At 48.6% G+C, this 21,925-nt stretch overlaps 1 protein-coding gene across 3 annotated transcripts in view; it reads left to right on the top strand.

Annotated features, from left to right (window-relative positions):
• SLC5A10 (solute carrier family 5 member 10) overlaps positions 1-21,925 on the top strand; it is a 1,126,075-nt gene that overhangs the window by 325,982 nt on the left and 778,168 nt on the right. For all 3 annotated transcript variants that reach the window (XM_069645685.1, XM_069645684.1, XM_069645682.1), the window contains one exon: positions 8,697-8,801. In XM_069645685.1, coding sequence (XP_069501786.1) covers positions 8,697-8,801 — 105 coding nt within the window. The remainder of the gene's footprint in view (positions 1-8,696; positions 8,802-21,925) is intronic.

The raw sequence follows: 21,925 nt of genomic DNA, 5'->3' as shown, positions 1-21,925 counted from the left end.
CAGCCTGCCAGTGCTATAGGAATACACTTGGAGAATGTTCACACTGATGCGGCAGTGCCGCTGGAACCCAGTTTCAGCCGCAGCCTGCCAGTGCTATAGGAATACACTTGGAGAATGTTCACACTGATGCGGCAGTGGCGCCGGATTCCAGCCGCAGCTTGCCAGTGCTATAGGAATACACCTGGAGAATGTTCACACTGATGCGGCAGTGGCGCCGGAACCCAGCCGCAGCCTGCCAGTGCTACAGGAATACACTTGGAGAATGTTCACACTGATGCGGCAGTGCCGCCAAAACCCAGCCTCAGCCTGCCAGTGCTATAGGAATACACTTGGAGAATGTTCACACTGATGCGGCAGTGCTGCCGGAACCCAGCCGCAGCCTGACAGTGCAATAGGAATACACTTGGAGAATGTTCACACTGACGCAGCAGTGGCGCCGGAACCCAGCCGCAGCCTGCCAGTGCTCCAGGAATACACTTGGAGAATGTTCACACTGACGCGGCAGTGCCGCCAGAACCCAGTCGCAGCCTGCCAGTGCTACAGGAATACACTTGGAGAATGTTCACACTGATGCGGCAGTGGCGCCGGAAAACAGCCACAGTCTGCTAGTGCTATAGGAATACACTTGGAAAATGTTCACACTGACGCGGCAGTGCCGCCAGAACCCAGCCGCAGCCTGCCAGTGCTACAGGAATACACTTGGAGAATGTTCACACTGATGCAGCAGTGCCGCTGGAACCCAGCCTCAGCCGCAGCCTGCCAGTGCTATAGGAATACACTTGGAGAATGTTCACACTGATGTGGCAGTGCCGCCGGAACACAGCCGCAGCCTGCCAGTGCTATAGGAATACACTCGGAAAATGTTCACACTGACGCGGCAGTGCCGCCAGAACCCAGCCGCAGCCTGCCAGTGCTACAGGAATACACTTGGAGAATGTTCACACTGATGCAGCAGTGCCGCTGGAACCCAGCCTCAGCCGCAGCCTGCCAGTGCTATAGGAATACACTTGGAGAATGTTCACACTGATGCGGCAGTGGCGCCGGAACCCAGCCGCAGCCTGCCAGTGCTATAGGAATACACTTGGATAATGTTCACACTGACGCGGCAGTGCCTCCGGAACCCAGCCGCAGTCTGCCAGTACTACAGGAATACACTTGGAGAATGTTCACACTGATGCGGCAGTGGCGCCGGAACACAGCCGCAGCCTGCCAGTGCTATAGGAATACACTCGGAAAATGTTCACACTGACGCGGCAGTGCCGCCAGAACCCAGCCGCAGCCTGCCAGTGCTATAGGAATACACTTGGAGAATGTTCACACGGATGCGGCAGTGCCACTGGAACCCAGCCACAGCCTGCCAGTGCTATATGAATACACTTGGATAATATTCACACTGACGCGGCAGTGCCACTGGAACCCAGCCCCAGCCTGCCAGTGCTATAGGAATACACTTGGAGAATGGTCACACTGATGCTGCAGTGCTGCCGGAACCCAGCCTCAGCCGCAGCCTGCTAGTGCTACAGGAATACACTTGGAGAATGTTCACACTGATGTGGCAGTGCCGCCGGAACACAGCCGCAGCCTGCCAGTGCTATAGGAATACACTTGGAGAATGTTCACACTGACACAGCAAGTCTGCCGGAACCCAGCTGCAGCCTGCCAGTGCTACAGGAATACACTTGGAGAATGTTCACACTGATGCGGCAGTGCCGCTGGAACCCAGCCTCAGCCGCAGCCTGCCAGTGCTATAGGAATACATTTGTAGAATGTATACACTGATGCGGCAGTGGCGCCGGAACACAGCCACAGCCGCAGCCTGCTAGTGCTACAGGAATACATTTGGAGAATGTATACACTGATGCGGCCGTGGCGCTGGAACCCAGCCCCAGCCTGCCAGTGCTATCGAAATACACTTGGAGAATGTTCACACTGACGCAGCAGGGCCGCCGGAACCCAGCCGCAGCCTGCCAGTGCTATCGAAATACACTTGGAGAATGTTCACACTGATGGGGCAGTTCTGCCGGAACCCAGCCGCAGCCTACCAGTGCTATAGAAATACACTTGGAGAATGTTCACACTGATGCGGCAGTGCCGCCGGAACCCTGCCGCAGCCTGCCAGTGCTATAGGAATACACTTGGAGAATGTTCACACTGATGCGGCAGTGGCGCCGGAACCCAGCCGCAGCCTGTCAGTGCTATAGGAATACACTCGGAAAATGTTCACACTGATGCGCCAGTGCCGCCAGAACCCAGCCGCAGCCTGCCAGTGCTACAGGAATACACTTGGAGAATGTTCACACTGATGTGGCAGTGCCGTTGGAACCCAGTTTCAGCCGCAGCCTGCCAGTGCTATAGGAATACACTTGGAGAATGTTCACACTGATGCGGCAGTGGCGCCGGATTCCAGCCGCAGCTTGCCAGTGCTATAGGAATACACCTGGAGAATGTTCACACTGATGCGGCAGTGGCGCCGGAACCCAGCCGCAGCCTGCCAGTGCTATAGGAATACACTTGGAGAATGTTCACACTTATGCGGCAGTGGCGCCGGAACCCAGCCGCAGCCTGCCAGTGCTATAGGAATACACTTGGAGAATGTTCACACTGATGCGGCAGTGGCGCCGGAACCCAGCCGCAGCCTGTCAGTGCTATAGGAATACACTCGGAAAATGTTCACACTGATGCGCCAGTGCCGCCAGAACCCAGCCGCAGCCTGCCAGTGCTACAGGAATACACTTGGAGAATGTTCACACTGATGCGGCAGTGCCGCTGGAACCCAGTTTCAGCCGCAGCCTGCCAGTGCTATAGGAATACACTTGGAGAATGTTCACACTGATGCGGCAGTGCCGCTGGAACCCAGTTTCAGCTGCAGCCTGCCAGTGCTATAGGAATACACTTGGAGAATGTTCACACTGATGCGGCAGTGGCGCCGGATTCCAGCCGCAGCTTGCCAGTGCTATAGGAATACACCTGGAGAATGTTCACACTGATGCGGCAGTGGCGCCGGAACCCAGCCGCAGCCTGCCAGTGCTGCAGGAATACACTTGGAGAATGTTCACACTGATGTGGCAGTGCCGCTGGAACCCAGTTTCAGCCGCAGCCTGCCAGTGCTATAGGAATACACTTGGAGAATGTTCACACTGATGCGGCAGTGGCGCCGGATTCCAGCCGCAGCTTGCCAGTGCTATAGGAATACACCTGGAGAATGTTCACACTGATGCGGCAGTGGCGCCGGAACCCAGCCGCAGCCTGCCAGTGCTATAGGAATACACTTGGAGAATGTTCACACTTATGCGGCAGTGGCGCCGGAACCCAGCCGCAGCCTGCCAGTGCTATAGGAATACACTTGGAGAATGTTCACACTGATGCGGCAGTGGCGCCGGAACCCAGCCGCAGCCTGTCAGTGCTATAGGAATACACTCGGAAAATGTTCACACTGATGCGCCAGTGCCGCCAGAACCCAGCCGCAGCCTGCCAGTGCTACAGGAATACACTTGGAGAATGTTCACACTGATGCGGCAGTGCCGCTGGAACCCAGTTTCAGCCGCAGCCTGCCAGTGCTATAGGAATACACTTGGAGAATGTTCACACTGATGCGGCAGTGCCGCTGGAACCCAGTTTCAGCCGCAGCCTGCCAGTGCTATAGGAATACACTTGGAGAATGTTCACACTGATGCGGCAGTGGCGCCGGATTCCAGCCGCAGCTTGCCAGTGCTATAGGAATACACCTGGAGAATGTTCACACTGATGCGGCAGTGGCGCCGGATTCCAGCCGCAGCCTGCCAGTGCTATAGGAATACACTTGGAGAATGTTCACACTTATGCGGCAGTGGCGCCGGAACCCAGCCGCAGCCTGCCAGTGCTATAGGAATACACTTGGAAAATGTTCACACTGATGCGGCAGTGCCGCCGGAACCCAGCCGCAGCCTGCCAGTGCTGCAGTGCCGCCGGAACCCAGCCGCAGCCTGCCAGTGCTATAGGAATACACTTGGAAAATGTTCACACTGATGCGGCAGTGCCGCCGGAACCCAGCCGCAGCCTGCCAGTGCTGCAGTGCCGCCGGAACCCAGCCGCAGCCTGCCAGTGCTATAGGAATACACTTGGAGAATGGTCACACTGATGCTGCAGTGCTGCCGGAACCCAGCCTCAGCCGCAGCCTGACAGTGCAATACCAATACACTTGGAGAATGTTCACACTGACGCAGCAGTGGTGCCGGAACCCAGCCGCAGCCTGCCAGTGCTCCAGGAATACACTTGGAGAATGTTCACACTGACGCGGCAGTGCCGCCAGAACCCAGTCGCAGCCTGCCAGTGCTACAGGAATGCACTTGGAGAATGTTCACACTGATGTGGCAGTGCCGCCGGAACACAGCCACAGTCTGCCAGTGCTATAGGAATACACTTGGAGAATGTTCACACTGATGTGGCAGTGCCGCCGGAACACAGCCGCAGCCTGCCAGTGCTACAGGAATACACTTGGAGAATGTTCACACTGATGCAGCAGTGCCGCTGGAACCCAGCCTCAGCCGCAGCGTGCCAGTGCTATAGGAATACACTTGGAGAATGTTCACACTGATGCGGCAGTGGCGCTGGAACCCAGCCCCAGCCTGCCAGTGCTATCGAAATACACTTGGAGAATGTTCACACTGACACAGCAAGTCTGCCGGAACCCAGCTGCAGCCTGCCAGTGCTACAGGAATACACTTGGAGAATGTTCACACTGATGCGGCAGTGCCGCCGGAACCCAGCCGCAGCCTGCCAGTGCTGCAGTGCCGCCGGAACCCAGCCGCAGCCTGCCAGTGCTATAGGAATACACTTGGAGAATGTTCACACTGACACAGCAAGTCTGCCGGAACCCAGCTGCAGCCTGCCAGTGCTACAGGAATACACTTGGAGAATGTTCACACTGATGTGGCAGTGCCGCTGGAACCCAGCCTCAGCCGCAGCCTGCCAGTGCTATAGGAATACATTTGTAGAATGTTCACACTGATGCGGCCGTGGCGCTGGAACCCAGCCCCAGCCTGCCAGTGCTATCGAAATACACTTGGAGAATGTTCACACTGATGGGGCAGTTCTGCCGGAACCCAGCCGCAGCCTACCAGTGCTATAGAAATACACTTGGAGAATGTTCACACTGATGCGGCAGTGCCGCCGGAACCCTGCCGCAGCCTGCCAGTGCTATAGGAATACACTTGGAGAATGTTCACACTGATGCGGCAGTGCCGCCAGAACCCAGCCGCAGCCTGTCAGTGCTATAGGAATACACTCGGAAAATGTTCACACTGATGCGCCAGTGCCGCCAGAACCCAGCCGCAGCCTGCCAGTGCTACAGGAATACACTTGGAGAATGTTCACACTGATGCGGCAGTGGCGCCGGAACCCAGCCGCAGCCTGTCAGTGCTATAGGAATACACTCGGAAAATGTTCACACTGATGCGCCAGTGCCGCCAGAACCCAGCCGCAGCCTGCCAGTGCTATAGGAATACACCTGGAGAATGTTCACACTGATGCGCCAGTGGCGCCGGAACCCAGCCGCAGCCTGCCAGTGCTATAGGAATACACTTGGAGAATGTTCACACTTATGCGGCAGTGGCGCCGGAACCCAGCCGCAGCCTGCCAGTGCTGCAGTGCCGCCGGAACCCAGCCGCAGCCTGCCAGTGCTATAGGAATACACTTGGAGAATGTTCACACTGACACAGCAAGTCTGCCGGAACACAGCCGCAGCCTGCCAGTGCTACAGGAATACACTTGGAGAATGTTCACACTGACGCGGCAGTGCCGCCAGAACCCAGCCGCAGCCTGCCAGTGCTACAGGAATACACTTGGAGAATGTTCACACTGACGCGGCAGTGCCGCCAGAACCCAGTCGCAGCCTGCCAGTGCTACAGGAATACACTTGGAGAATGTTCACACTGATGCGGCAGGGCCGCTGGCAGCACTGCTGGAAGACGGCAGGACCAGGAGAGGGAAGAAAGCAACGAAATACCGCTAAAATGAATGTAACAGGAGGGCCAGAACCTCAGACAAAGGTCATTGAACAATGAGAGCCCAACGGAGTCCAATCGAGCCGGCGGGGGAGAGTCACTTTGACGAGCAGGCAGTGAAGCCTGCCAAGGGGAAGAGTGAGGGTGCATTTCATAGAACGAGGTAGGTGTCATGGCTTCTCCTGAGGCCTGTGTCCTGTGCTGGGCTCCGAGCTGCTGATGTCTGTCTTTATGGAGAAAAGTCCACGCAACCTCTAGCTTCAGCAGAAAGAGACATTCTGCCAGCAGCGGCACACACACACACACACACACACACATATAGTTGGCAGGCCTTTTAATCAAGAGCATAGTCTCTCTGCTTTCTGCACGGCCACAGCCCCCCCCCAGAGGACTTTGCCTGGTCACTGCATCTGCTCAGCCCCAGCTGATGCTGAAGAACAGCCCCGCTATTCTACATTTCTATCCAGATAATTCTCGATCAGCTACCAAATGCCTTATTAATCCCATGCCTTAAACACCTGATCTTAACTTGAAGCCTCAACCCAGAGACACGGGGATCCCATGCAACACAGATTCGCTATTTCTGTCATTTCAGTCCTTTTTAGCTTTGACTGAGAGTTGGCAAAACCAACTTTGCCAACATATTCCCAGGAGGAGTGGGCTTTCGTGTGTGTAAGGATACAGCATACCCTGGCGTGCCTTTTCCTCCCTGCAGAGTATTCATTCCATTAGGTTTTTGCCTGACCCTTTTAGGACAGCGTCAGGCACGTCCCTATTGGAGGAACGCTCCTGTCACCCCATTCATACCACTGCCTTTGGTCCCAATCAGGTTTTGCCTAAACCCGCAAGTCTCCAGATTGCACCTTATACCTCATTATGCCCTAACACATTTTTGAAAGCTTGACATTATGTGCACATTAGGTTTTTCACAATATTACATTAAGAATAGGTTTGGCCAGAAGTCTTTCTAGCACATCTAGTCTTAAAAGAATTGAGTGCATAGGCTAACTTGCACATGTGTTAAGCTTTACAATATATTTTCTAGATATATGGGTCTAATTTCATCCATTTTCATGAATTTACAGTGCATTTTCAGATGGTGTTGTCACCATCATAAAACATGCTTTAATGCACCAACATTCACTAAATATGGCCCACAGCCCTATTAATTACTTTGGACATTTAAAACTGCGTAACATATACCGAAATGTTTGCACACTACTGGAATATATTGTGGGACATGTACCATGGAAGGTGTTTACAGTAGCACTGCTGGCATATATTGTGAGTGCAGCGTCTCATAAGGGGCTTACAGAGAAAGAAAGGCTGACATAAAATCTGGGTACAACATCATGAACTTTTTGACAGTGCGAATACTGGCAAATATTGTGGCCACCGCTGCATCATTAAAGTTTTACAGTGACAATAATGGCATGATCTCTGGGCACCAATGTCAAGAAAGTGGGAAAGCTGGAATATATGTTGGGTGCAACAGCATTCATTCATTAGATCATTGTTGCATACATAATCCCTCTCTCTCATCATTCCTCACATTCATATTCATTCATCCACCCATCCTGCCCTCCACTCAGTCTGTTTTCCCCTTCCTATATCCCACATGTGCCTAAGCGCGCCTGTGTGAAAGAACTGAGACTCCTCTTTTCCCCATACAACAGCCAAAACTATTGCCTTTGTCAATGCTTGTTTCTCTTACTGACACGCTGCTCCAATTGCATACATGCCAATCCTCTCGATATAGGCTTGAGACTCCTGATTTTTCCCAAAAATGTTTTTTGTTGCTATTGTTTACTTTCTCCCTCCTAAAATAATCCTTACCCCAATGCAATTCAATGGGAAAATGCATTTCTCCCGCTTCTTTTTGTGATAAAATCTCCCTTCCAGGTGATCTCTCCTTCCACTTGCCTTTCTATGCACTTTCTCTCCTGGCTTTGGAAAAAAGTCTACGATCGTCCTTGATTAATTACCAGAATCGTCATCGAAGAGTCATTGGCCCTCATTACAAGTTTGCTGGTCCGGAAACAGCGGTGCCTGCAGCCGCCAGCAGACTTTCACAGAAGCACCGGCACCGTTATTGACGGTTCCGGTGCTTCCATGCACCCCATTCCCATTGAGTCCTATGGGACTCACATGGGAATGGGGAGTAACACTTACCACCGCCGGGGCTCTACTGCCCCGGTGTTTCCGGCAAGTCAGGCGGTGGTAGTTCATTGCGGGCCCGGCTGCTACCTGCCAGTTTTACCAGCATGGTTACCGCCAGACTTGTAATGAGAACAACTAACTCTAGTAATCAGAAAATAGCAGCAGAACCTGGCCTGAAATTTGATCCTCCCACTCGATGCTGGATGGTTCTGGTCTTCATTAGTAAAAGATGCGGCAAGGTTGTAGCTGTGTAGTAGAATCATTCTTATATGGACGGTGTGTGACTAGAGGATATTTTTGTTTGCCGTTTCACGCCTATCGGGCATAAAGAACACATTTAAACGATTATCTAGATAATGGCCTGTACGTTTCAAATGAAAAGGTACGCTTTGAAACGCAATTTACTTGTATAAGCGTCTAACAAAGGGCCAACAAATAAATAAATAAATGAAGTACTACATTGATTTGGCCTGTCACTCATGTACGGTGTTGCGTTTTGCCTGCATTCACATGTTACATATGTGTTTTTCATGAGTAACTCTTTGTATGTGCTAGATCGTCACCATGCCAGAATATCTGCAGAGGAGATTCGGGGGAGAGCGGATCCAGATGTACCTCTCAGCTCTGTCGCTGCTCCTGTCCGTCTTCACCAAGATCTCAGTAAGTAACCACAAGAGGGCGCTCTCGGCCAACGGTTGCTTGCTGCGTTTTATAACCAGCTCACATTTACTGCACTCTGTCCAACCTGGAAAACAGCAGAGCGAGCAGGAGTAGAGCTCGTGTGTGCGGAATTTTATTGTCGCAGCCAAGTTTCAGGAGTGGATTGTGGGCTTTAATACGAAGAATACAAACTTTAAAGTAAACAATACAAATTCGCACACGTCCCCTCTATTAAAGGACTGATGATCAGGGGCGAAGTACAGAACTATCATAGAAAGGGGTTCCACAAAAAGTTTCATATGCAAAAAAAATTGGCTGAAGAATATCAATTAATTTTGGGTATTTTCAATGACTTATATGCTTAGAATATTACTGCTGTGGGATATTATAATATGTGTATGAATAATGTTGGCTCACTCTCGTCCCTTTTTCGTCATGGTGTTTGTCCTGTCTTTTCTTGTGTGTTTGTATATTGTTGTGTTCGGGGACAAGTGTGTAAAGTGGGGTCGGGGTATTCTGTATTATTACGACAATATGAGATGTTTTGATATGTTTGCTATGTTCTGCTTTTGTTTTTTACCTGCATTATAATTTGTCAACACTGTTGTATACTGCTTGTATTTGATGGATTGAAAATGGTAAAATATTAAGAAAAAAAGAAAAAAAAGAAAGGAGTTTCACAGCCGATGAGTGATACCTGAAGTGTCTAACATCCTGGCCTTCGTAGATGAGGGTAGAGATTTCTGCCCGTTGGTTTGTGTATATTTAAGCAGGAGAGGGACAGGTGGGCCTGATTCCCAGAAGCATTTTATAACAGCGCAATCCCATTGAAAAACCGTTCTGTCAATCTGACTGAGAGACGGAAAGAGAGAGAGCGAGAGAGAGACTGGGAGAGACAGAGAAATTAGGCAGACATCGGTAGGGTCATTTTTGACTGCTAGAATTTTACACTGCATAAAGAAACAAGAGAACCGTCCCCGAGAAGCGCACAGACCGCTAACATCACTAACCCTTCCAATACATTTTCTAGTTTTCCAACTACTCACCCTCAACCATCAAACTCACACATACCTCAACCACAGCAGAAACTTGAAACCACCACAAACTGCACACCCTTTACAACACCCAACCAAACGTAGCTCACCACAGAAAACTAAAACAAAAACCATCCCACACACAACCATACATCAAAGCACCACCAAACCCTTACACACCAAAGCAAACCCAGCACACTGTGACCCGTTTTTCAGAATTTAAGCTACCAACAGCACAACAAAGCTCTCTTGCGCTTTAACCCTAGATCCCACTAACTAGCCCCCTGCCCCCCAAGCCCTTCCTCCTTTTCCGATCCGCCAGAGCGTCTGGAAACCATGAAAATGACAGCGGTGCGTGGTATACAATACATGAAACCATACGTAAAACATTTAGCACTCTGTGCACCTGCAAAACCTGCCAGAATCCATAGAGACGTATGTGACTGCTGTCTGTCATGCATTGCCATGGCGGGTGGCATTTATGGCTGTTTTTGTGAATGGGAGTAAAATAGCATGAAAATCTGCATCCGCCTGGACTTCCTGGCATAAATAACACCTACACATAAGGACCAGCACAGAGACGAATGCTTACATGCCTGTGTAAGCATACGCGGTCTTGTCTGTGCTATTTACACCATTTTTAAAATACCTCACCTGTGAGAAAAGGGACCTTTATGGGAGGATAGATGTGCAAACAGACAGACATATCTGCTGAGAATAGTGTGAGCTGTGCAGATACGTAATAGGAGCTATTCACTTTCATCATTAGCAAATGCTCAATTGTACTTAAGCAACACATTTCCAAAATAAATATTTGTGTTATTAAACCAAAATGCCAACATTAAAAATTGTTAAGTATGGCAATACATTAATAAATCTCATGGAATCATCCAGCAATCAATGTTCTTATCCTCTTTATAAATGGATTATTCACATCTCTTTTAGCAGCAAAACCCCAGTGTTAAATTTGGATTGTAAACAGTTTCATGACAGTGGGATGTTTTAGAACACCAGGGTAAAAAAACACATCCTTGATTACAATTTACAAATGAACATTGCATATAAAAAAAGCTCAGCATGCTTGCATTCCTTCATGATTGGAACTTTCATCAGGAGCAACGTTTCTCAAGTAACGTTTTTGGGGATTTTTCTCCATTGATCTAGGGTAGGACTTCTCATATATGCAAGTAACATAACATTGAGGCAGTTTTAGTTCTCCACCTAATATGTTTTATTAGTACCCGATGAGGGTCAATGAGCTTGTAAGAGGCAAGTTGATTGGCCCTCCCCTGGTTGTTACCAGCCCAACAAAGACTTTGTCAGTCCTGTCGCAGCTACGTGTAGTCCCTTCTCCCCATTCCCTGGCGGCCCCTTTTTTTGTTTACTTTTTTCAATGGACATCATGGAAAGGGAGAAGGGACTGCATGTGCTTCTCCCCCTTCCATGGCGGCCATCTTTTTTATTTGTTTCTCACTGGCCACCATGGAAAGGGAGAAGGGACTAGGCACAGCCCCTTATCCCTGTTCTGTGGTGGCCATTTTTGTTCTCTTCTTTTTTTCAGTTGAGCAACGCCAAAGGTGTCACGCAACCTTAAAACAGTACCTATTGGTACCCCGGTCTAACGGGCCGTGGTACTAACAGCAATAATTCCCTCGGTGGGGCCTTCAGTAAGTCCCTCGCTTCACCTGGGCCTGTAACTAACGGCCCTGGGACATTACCTGATGCGATAATGCCCCCTGGCTTAGGGTTTATTGCTTAATTAATAAAAGGGGGAAACAATATGTTATATTACCTGGCATAATTCTAATTTGTTCATTTTTATGTATCAACTATAGTTTGGCAGTCCACTTGGTAAAACACAATATATAAAGAAAGCATTTGTTTCTTTAGTAAAGCACACCTATGTATACATGGTTTCTTTCTTACCAAGTAGAAACATTGATGTTTACATCCTAGCTGCTTGCTCAATATTTTGGGTCTCAATTTTTAAGCATCTTTAATGAGATTTTCTTAGCTAATTCCTTTAAGTGGAAAACAATTTCTAAAAAAATCAAAAAGCAAAATGTTCTATCGGTATCCTACCCCTTTTTTCCCCCCAATTTTTGCTTTTCATTTATTTGGAACTGTTACTAAGGTTTTCAATAAATTCTCTTTACCGCCACCATTTAAACGCGTTTATCAGGACACGGTGAGCCACATGCAACCACGGCCCCCATTACTCGTTTGAGTACTGCAAGGGGGGTAGGATGTAGTGCTGTCATCCGCACGGTTGGCAATGTACATGCATGATGACATTATCAAGTAATCCGTGCTTACTCTAGCCAGGCGGCCATCTTCAATGATTTGGCCCTTACTCACTAACATAAATTGTACACCCACAACAGGGTAAGTAGGGAGTTCGTTATTGTAGTTTAAGCATAAGGTAATGACTGCTGTTCCTCTCCAAGTCCTTCTCTCTCTCTCTCTCTTCCCGTTCAGAATCCCCACACTCCAATCCTCACAATTACACTGCTAAGGAAATTGTTCCAAAGTGGCATTAAGCACCTTTTCCAGCCCTTCAACAGTGCTTAACGCCATTAGCACCGTTCCATGGACTGGGACTGGGCTAATAAAAAGAATGTTCGTTCCGTGAACGGGATGTATCGCAGTGTCCCGTACGCGGAAGGAATATCCTATTCAAAGATGGCCACCATGGAAAGGGAGGGCAGCGTGCCATAAGGAGCCCCTCTTTCCTTTTCATGGTGGCCTTCGGGAGCCGAGAGGAAGGGGTGGTCGAAATTAGGTAAGTGTGGGGGGTGGCGGGGAATGATTAAAAAAAGAGGGTGGGGAAGATGGTGTGGTGACCCGGCCATCAGGCAGCTTGAGACGCGCGCCGAGATCGCCGGTTTCAGCCCACATACCTAGCCACCTGATTGGCTGGCTACCCTCATCATGGTGCTAATTAAGAATACAAAAGTACGAAGGAAGAGAGAGAGCCGATTCAGTCTGCATGTAAATGAATATGAGAAGAGTGCACTTTACAACACATACCTATGGGACAGATTAAATACATGCAAGATTTAATTTGCAAGCAAACATACAGAATGGCTATATTAAGGAATCATCCTTGTATGTTGTTTATATGAGATATCAGACCTAATAGATTCATTGTGATCTCTAGTGAAAATGTATTCCTATTCATACAGAATGGAACTTAATGGTGCAATAAATATTTAAATTTGCTCAGATTGTAAACCATTGTATATCTTCATTTTAAACTAGCTGACAGCTTTTAGTTAGTAATGTGAGTTCCTGCTATTTTGTCAATAGTCTCCGATTTATAGAATTAATTGGACAGTCCATTTTTAGTTTTGGCTATTAGGTGGGGATGAAAGCGCTACCTATAAAGCTGAAACTATTGTTATTAAATTAAGAGCTTTAACATGAGAGCTTGAAATAGGGGCTTTGGATGCAGGTTTGTTGTAATGCTTTTCAATGCAAGTTGGCAATGAGGATGGATAGGTGTTGCTTGGCCTATGTGTCCCACCCATTTACGGCCATCTCTAAGTTAAATCAATAGGATTTTCCTCCCATATCCACGCATCTGTCGGCAAAACACACCCTTGTTGCACTCTTTGACTGATTTTCTACTGTGTGTTGAAGTTGTCGGCCATGTTTACTTCCAACATGGCGGCCGCCATGTGTCAATGTTATTAAAACGTTATTTGACTAGATGTTTGCTATAAGAAATATTTACTACAGATTTAAATGCATGTTACACATTTTAGTGTATTTTGTATTTAAAATAAACAAGTTACTGTAATAATTACGTTTTGTTCAAAAATGTCCCCTACTTGCTTGTGGGTGTGGGTGTCTAGTGTTTTCTGCTGTTAGTACCTGATTGGATATGCTGTATGTTAGTAGGCTGTGATTGGTTCTGCAGTATGTGATTTATTTCAGCACGGTAGCCATTTTTCCCTCCTGCATCGAGAGTCTGGTTTAGAGCTTGTTTTCCACAAGCATTTGTACTGTTTCTTTATTGCATAGTGAAGTGGGGGGTGACTGTCACCAGTCGCCACTCGGTTAGGAGAGGACAAAGTCACTGCCAACATTCCTGAGAAGCCACGCTTGGCCAATGTTACGTTGCCCCTCAAACGTGCAGACAGGTGGAGGCGTGCTGCAGCAGATGGCTAGTCACAGAGCTGGCACCGGGCGCTGCTGCCCCCAGACACAGTGCCTGGGGAAGCGAGCAGCCCCATCTGCCGGCGCGTCTGAGACGGGCCGATCCATCCCCAGCAGCAGAATCAGCTCTGCACTCTCGCACATTCCGAGCGGTGCCCACAGGCTGCGTTCATTCTAATCAGCCCGATCTTGCTCCCGTGGATCCATCACTGCTGGATGCAGGAGCCCGTTCTGTGTGTGTTCCCTCCTCCCGGCTTCCTGCACCCAGAGTTAATAGCCTGTCTGAGTGAAAAGGCCATTTCAGCGGGGCTGACGTGTTGGGGGGTGCACTGATGATGAACAGTCTACAGTGAGGGAGGAGAGGAAAGAAAAGAAGGGAGCTGGGGGTTAATTGGAGTGTAATCGAGAGTAAGTAGAAAAAAGGAACAACCCTGTCTAGGCGCCCGCTAGGAGGCCACGGAACAGGGCTTTAATGCTCCAATTATCTGCTCTGAAGCAACCTCTTACACATTGGGCCTCATTACGAGGAAGGAGGTAACCATGCTGCTTTTTGCGGCATGGCTACCTCCATTTCTGGTACCGGGTCCGGGTTCCCTGAAAGGGGAAGTACCGGGCCATTCCAACCTTGGAGGGCCCGGTATTTCCCCATTCAGGGAACCCGGACCCGGTACATTGCTATTCCCATTTGAGTCCCCATAGGGCTCAATGGGAATGGGGAGGGTGCTAACAACGGCCCGTTAATGACGGGCCCGTTGTTAGCATGCTGGGCTGCTCGTGGGACCCGCTAAGGATGCCTGGTAAAACCAGGCGTCCTTAGCGGGTCCTGCGAGCAGACCTCGTAATAGGGCCTTAAAGGGTTAATGGCTCCGGCACCTTTACCGGTGCTGTTAACCCCTTACCACCCTCCTCGTAATGAGGCCCATTGTCCTTTTTATTCACCTGGAGTGCACATGCCTTTCAGTGACCCTACACTGCACCTCGTGTCTTTCTTTTCACAAAACCTACAATCTAGGCCGTGACAACACACCACCAGTGCTGAGCAGCCATCGTACAAACCAGTGCGCTCTGGGGGCTGTAGTTCAGTGACTTCAATTGGACTTAAGCATCTGATGGGAATAGTTCATGAAAGGGAAAGTCAAGTCAAGAAACGAGGTCTACCAGTGACAGCGTCACGTGATCATTCCACTCCAGACACTGCCCTGGCTTCCCTCCCTCCTCTCCAGCCTCAAGCAGGCGCCCTGTCTAGGCTCACCAATGCAGAGAAATCGGGTTGCCCATGTCAGACACGAGGACCTGCTTTTATTGTTAGCACTCTGGTACTTGTAGTTTTGCTTATCCTTTATAAATGTAGGACTATACGTTTTAGAAGCCAGTGAAAAAACAGGATTAGTTCATTTGCACATATTAAAACAACATGTATTTCCACTGCAAGTTCCTTAACTGAAATCTAAGCAAGCAATGCGGCTTTATTCTCGATGCATTTGGAGTTCCGCTATGTGTTTGCTTGTATAATTTTTTATTTATTTTTATAACTCGCTTAAATACCCAGAGGTTTCTAAGCGCGGATCTGGAGAACGAACATGTGTTGCTTCCTGTCGTCTTGCTTCCAAGGAACGTTGCGCTGAGCTATGCTCTCGGGACAATAGCTGCGTATGTCTCGTGGTTTAATTGTATTTGTATAGCGCCTTGAGACGGGAAATGCGTAAGAAATGAATGTTTGGACTACTACTCACTATAACCACCGACCTGACACGGAAGAAATTGAGAGATCTGCAGTCATGAATGGCTCATATGAACCTAGTTTTTCTTTTTACGTTCTAATGCTTGCTGTTTAGCTTTCAATTTTCAAAGCAGGACTGTAAGTTCCAAGGTTGCAAAGAAACAGATATGACTGTCAGAGCTCTGAAATGTCCAAACGTATGTCTGGGTATACCGTTCGGCCATAATTTTGGTTTTCATACGTGCTGAAACGTGGAGTTTTGCATCATTTCCCCATAATAAATTCAGGACCACAAGTCCCATTTATATATATTTAAAAAAATGCCTGGATAGGCAAAGAATGGGGTCATTTGAGAGCTCTGCTACTGCCTGGCTGAATTGCTCACACCTGGACTGGGGCGAATTGAGAGTTTTGCAAACCAAGACTTTACATTCAGTCTCACTTTGGAGCTCATGCAGCCCCCAAGATGGCCAGAGTCTCTCCCACCACTTCCCTCTCCCTTCACCTCCCCTTTGCTGACTCCAACCCTTTATTCGCACCACTCCCAGATTGGCAGTAGAGATGAAAACAGACAATAATGTGGACGCCTGTTTTACCACACCACCTGATTATGGGTTTTGAAACACGTGGGCAAGAAACCGTGCCGGCTGAAGATGTGTCACCGCTCGTGGGGGCCCATTTAAACATGATGTCTATGGCCCCCTTTTTCTTAGAGTGGAGAACAGTCTGAGCTACCCAGGGGTGCATACATTACAGCGGAGATAAAGAACTACAGCCAGGGGAAAATAGCCGCCGATTTTCACGAGATGGCCAGGCAGCAGGGAGATGAATCTATAAACATCCACTAAAAAGCTATTAATCCTTCCTTGAAAGCAAGGGGAAAAACCGAAATAAAAAGGAACTGGAGAGGCTCGAGGCAGGTGACGCCCTGAAGGGCTCCAGCAAACGCAGCTTGTATTGCGAGCAGTGCAATGGGCATATTTAAAGTCCGCAGTGAAAGTCGTATATTGCCATGTCATGAGACTGCTGACTGCGAAAATGGGGGCAGTGGCTGGGGACTGCTTTGAGGCTGAGGGCCCCTTTCAACTAAAAAGACTGAAAGGCCCTGACACTGTCCCTGGCAAGAAAACGACCTGCTTGCGAGTGGAGATATTAGTGGAGTGGTCTTGCTCCTCAGTACCTGTCTGAGTGCATCTCTCTCTACTCACCATTTACTTCCCTCCGTGCACCCAAACGCTCACTGTACTGTACCCCAAAGCGTGCCTCCTCGCGCTTCCGCTCTTGCTCCTTGTTCCACTGGAACCCACTGCCTATCACCACCCAAGCCAGCCCGACTGTGGATCTCTTCAAAGCTCATCTTCAACTTGACATGCTTGCTAAAGGCGGAGCTCCCATTGCCCTCTCTTGCGTCCTCCCTGACGAACCCATCTAATAATGTAACTGTGTGCATTTTGAGCGCACTTTAGTTTGGAGTACCTGCCTCCCTAAGGTATGTGTTACCTTTGCAAGTCACCTGTTTCTTATATGATTTTGGTTTGTTTTATTTTGTCCCTGTTTTACGTACCCCTTTATTCACGCCCTCATAAACTGGCTCAGCACCTGTTCTCATCTTCCTGCTATTGTACAGGCATGCTTCAGGGGAATGCCTCTGCACTCTGTAAATGTGCTATTGGAAGTCATTTCTTATCGAAGTGGACTTCCCTGCTCTTCAAATAAGTAGAAATGCAAGTATATTGGTCGTCACAGGGCTGCGGTATTACCACATGCAGCAATACAGTCCCTCCTCGATGAATTCCTTTGAGCAACTGGCTGGAACAGTAGTCTGGTTTGGTGGCATTGGCACTGCAAGTGCCGCCAAACTGGTAGTGAGGCCTATAGTCGCCTGGAAACAGTCATTTTAGCCCCACTTGTGGCACCATCCTTCTTAAGTCCAGAGGTGTAGACAGGCCAGGGCCTGAGCGGGCAAGGTCCACCCACAATCTGTAAATACCCACTCCGCAGCACTGTGTGGGCATTTACAGATGTTTATGACACTGTGGTGGGTCCAACTAGATCAGCTTCATGCCCCACTTGTTAGACAATCCTGGCTGCGCGTCCGCTGATGTCTCCCATCAAAATCAGCCAAGGGGTCGGTAGGATGAATTGCTGTATGTGGGGGCCTTCTTGCTGCTAATTAAACATGCCTGCCCATGCGTGTTATATGGAGATAGCGCCACCGACCGCGATAGTCGTATGTAGTGATTGTGATCTATACATACATGTAATGATGCCATTTCTTGCATCTGGTAGGCTCATATGCACAACAAAACGTGGTATGATGATACATTATCAAATGATGTTTCATAGCAAATGCTCTGCCTTTTATTAGCGTGAGATGTGGACATGGGACTGACAGGGGTCGATCAACACCATTTGAACATAGCACTGACCTGCACAACCTTTTGCTGTCAATCAAAGACAAATGGTTCCTCGCAGTCACACCACAATGCTCAATGCGCTACATATTCCAGCTCAGACATCATTATGACACACAGATGATCAAAAAGAGGAGGCGGGTTGCCTTGAATCATAACTCTGAGATTGAGTGCACCAGAATCCTGATCCCCCCCCCAATGCGAAATGTCAATGCGCTGCTTATTGATGGACATTCATCTGAACTCCCCTTTGATTTCTGTGGCCAGCATTTGGAGTCTGGGACAGATCCTTTTTTTCGTGATAATAACTTGACCTATTCTAACCCTTTCTAAAAACACGCACCCAAATAACACGTCGTTGGTGATTTCAATTTCTAGGTGTGCATGGAAGACAGCAAACAAGCAAGTGAAGTCATCGATGACAAGGATACACTTGAAGCAACCCAACCGAAACCGGTCCATCACACAGGACTGGTCACACGCTGGACTTGGTCTTCACAAACAATCTCTCTGTCGAAAGCCTCAAAGTCCAAGCCCAATCAGAGTCTAGTCACTTTTGATCATCGTCTATTTAACAGAAGGATCCCCTCACCAATGTCTCATGCCCGTCAGAGCCAATACAAACTGCAGCCAGATTGCTTAAAAAGGTGACCAAGGAAGATTTCATGACAACTTATCCCTGCCCCAACACTCTACGGCTGAACGGCTGCTGTCTGTTAATAAAGCTTAGTAGGATCCCTTAGGCAACTGATGGCTCCTGATTGATGTTGGGGTCCCGGTAATATTTGCAATGGCGTCAGTGGGGTGCAATCCCCTTTAACAGCAAGTCAAACATTCCTGAGGCGAGCCTTGATGTATACCATTGAGCCTTTGAGGATGGGGCGAAGGGAGCTACTCTGCCCAATGCTACTACCATCGACTGATAAGAGCATGTGCTTGTCTCGTATGGGCCTCAGTTCATAGCAGTCTATGATTTGGGGAGGCAGCTCTGTGTTGTATGTTTTTGATGGGGCCTTCAGAAGTGTGAACGCGGTAGTCCGCACAGCAGCAATGCGGTGACTTGTGTGGAATTGCTCATCAGCACTGCCTTGCGTTGCTTCTCAGCTCTGGAATCAAGCCTAGATTTACCCATCTATGAGGAATGTCTATACCACATCACGGGCTCCGAATGTCTGGCTCGGCAAGATCCAGCTCCTTTCATCTGTGTTCACATCATGAGTGCCAGAGCAATAAAAATATGTGTTGCAATAAAATTATGTGCAGCCATAAAAGTATGTGTACAAATAAGAGAACATGTTTGTGTTGGAGTGTGGAGGTAGGCCTGCTATTAAAGGCAGATAGTTCGGCTCGATTGACCACGAGGTGCCCCGATTATGCTCCAGGTTCTAGCATCTACGTGCTTGCGACACAGGTACCATGAGCCTGAATGGGCAGAGGGCTTGCTTTTTGAATTTCCTCCTTTCTTCCCGATAGCTATCACCCTCTTCAAGATCAGGCACCGTGCAGCGGAATAACTGCTAGTAGTTACATTTAGGCACAGGAGGCCCTAATGTCCTCTCATGGTTCAATAGCACCCGCTGCCTGACATATAGACACTCTATAGGGTCCCCTCTCAGTTAGGTGCCAACGCACTCCGACTCAGGCCAACAAATGGCTAATGTCAGTGTGGAGCTTGAAGGGCAGGGCCTTCAGAAACGTGGTCCCTCAAGGGCCATCCAGCAATCTAAGATGCTGCCCGAGTCCTATTTCCTACGTCGGCATTGGAAGTCCATTCAGGCGTGGTGTGGTGCTATCTTCTGATCTCTCGGATATGTTGCACTTTCTGCAGGGTGGGTTTGCACAGGGACTTGCAGTATATTCCCTTAGGGTGTTTAAAGAATCCTGAGCCGGGTCCTCTGAAGGAGGCGGTTCACTTGGTGGGTATGCTTTTTAAGATGTTGGCATGGTTCAGGCCACTTCAAAGAGGCTGCATACCCCCTGGGTGCCAGAACATGCTCTTCACATTCACCAATCTTAGTGCTTTGAGCATCTGGAGGAAATTGATCTCAAGTATTTGACTCTAAAAAGAGTGTTTTTGATAGTAATCCCTTCCTACCTGTCTAATGACCTATATGTATACATACACACCCTTCCGTTCAGCCTGACGCCATCATTCTATGTTGTGACCCCTCTTTCCAGCACAGGGTTTTTTCAAACCTTCTTTTGGGCAAGAACATTCTAATGCCACCCTTTTTTTGCACCTTCTTCATCTTAGTAGGAAACACACTGGCACTGCCTAAGTTTATCTTGATACAAATACTTCGGTTCTACTCAATTTTTGTGTTTCAGGCAGGGGTAGGAAGGATTCCAACATCTACTGGAGTAGGTGGATTAGGAATACGATCACCATAGCCTTCTCCAATTCTCAACCCTGGATTACCGCATTTATCGAGCAGAGGTCCACCAGCGTAATGGCAGCTGTACGGGCCGCGTTGCAGGGAGTATCTCGCCAGGCAATATGTAGGCGGGCCACCTGGTGTGATCCTTTAGCTTTTGCCAGGCCTTATCCTATTCAAGTTATAAGCAGGTTGTAGGCTAAGCGTCTTAGTCCCTAGAAAATGAGATCCTCAGGTCAGCTAGTGTTAGAATATGTAAGAATAGACATTACGTGGTGGGCAACCGGGTCTGTTGTTATGTTTCCACAGGCCCATGTAGTGTATTTGGTTCACCTCAAGCCTCCCTCACCCGTCTCACACATGGTTGTGGACGCCCTTCTGACAGTGGGCATGTAACAGGATGAATGCGGGTTCTGTGGATTGTTAGACAACCGCCTCCCAAGCGCTCGGGATTCCAGAAAGAGATACATGGAAAAGCACCCTTTTTGCACGGCCAGACCAACCATGAGTAATAACTGTGACAAGGAAGAGTAATGGATATTAACAGCCACGTTATATGGGCATTCATTGCTGTGGCTACCTATTGGAGTCTAGAACAGATCAATCTTTTATTGGAAGCACTACTGCACGTGCTCTTACTTCTCCTTAAAACAAAATGTAAAAACACACTGTTGATGATTTCAATCTCTTGGCCAACATGGAAGACCGCAAACAAGCATGTCAAGTAATCAAGAACATAGAAATACTTGGAATCACTGAACAAATACACACTCCATCACACAAGGAAGGCCACATGCTGGACTTGGCCTTCATATACGATGTGTTCATTGTCACAGATGGCACACTAGTCACTCCTGAGACTCAAGGACAGTCCAAGACGTTTTATTAAAGGTTTGTGGGCCCTACGGCCATCCCTCTCTCACTTGTCTCCCATGGGATGTCCTTCCTAACCCAGAATTCTGTTACCTCAGGTTAGTACTATCGACTGATAACCCCCCTACTGTCTGTTTTTTTGTCTTAGGCTACGGATGACTCCCTAAAATGCTGGCTCTCTAAACGTCCTCAGGGACTTCCTATCTGTCCCTACTCTATCCAACTGTTAGTATTCTGAGGGAATTAGGAAAGTACCTTGCACTTGCCCAGTTGGATTCAGGCGTGTTCACTCATGTCCATGCTTTCCTTTCCTCTTCTACTCTCACTGTCTCCCTCTTCCTCTGACTCCTCCCACCAATTCTCTGTTTTAATTCACCTAGATATCCCCTCCACCCTTTGATGTTACCTATTTCTCGTACCTGTTCAACTCTACTGTTCCCTACTCCACTCCTCTGCTCCCTCCTACCCTTCACTGCTCCCTGCTACAATCTACTGCTCTCTCTCATAGGTCTCAGGTTAGAGCACTCACAGTAGTCCTTGTCCATAG

This window comes from Ambystoma mexicanum, chromosome 2p (assembly GCF_040938575.1).
Source record: "Ambystoma mexicanum isolate Mex_15411 chromosome 2p, UKY_AmexF1_1, whole genome shotgun sequence".
NCBI lineage: Eukaryota > Metazoa > Chordata > Amphibia > Caudata > Ambystomatidae > Ambystoma > Ambystoma mexicanum.
This window is presented reverse-complemented; position numbering and strand designations above follow the sequence as displayed.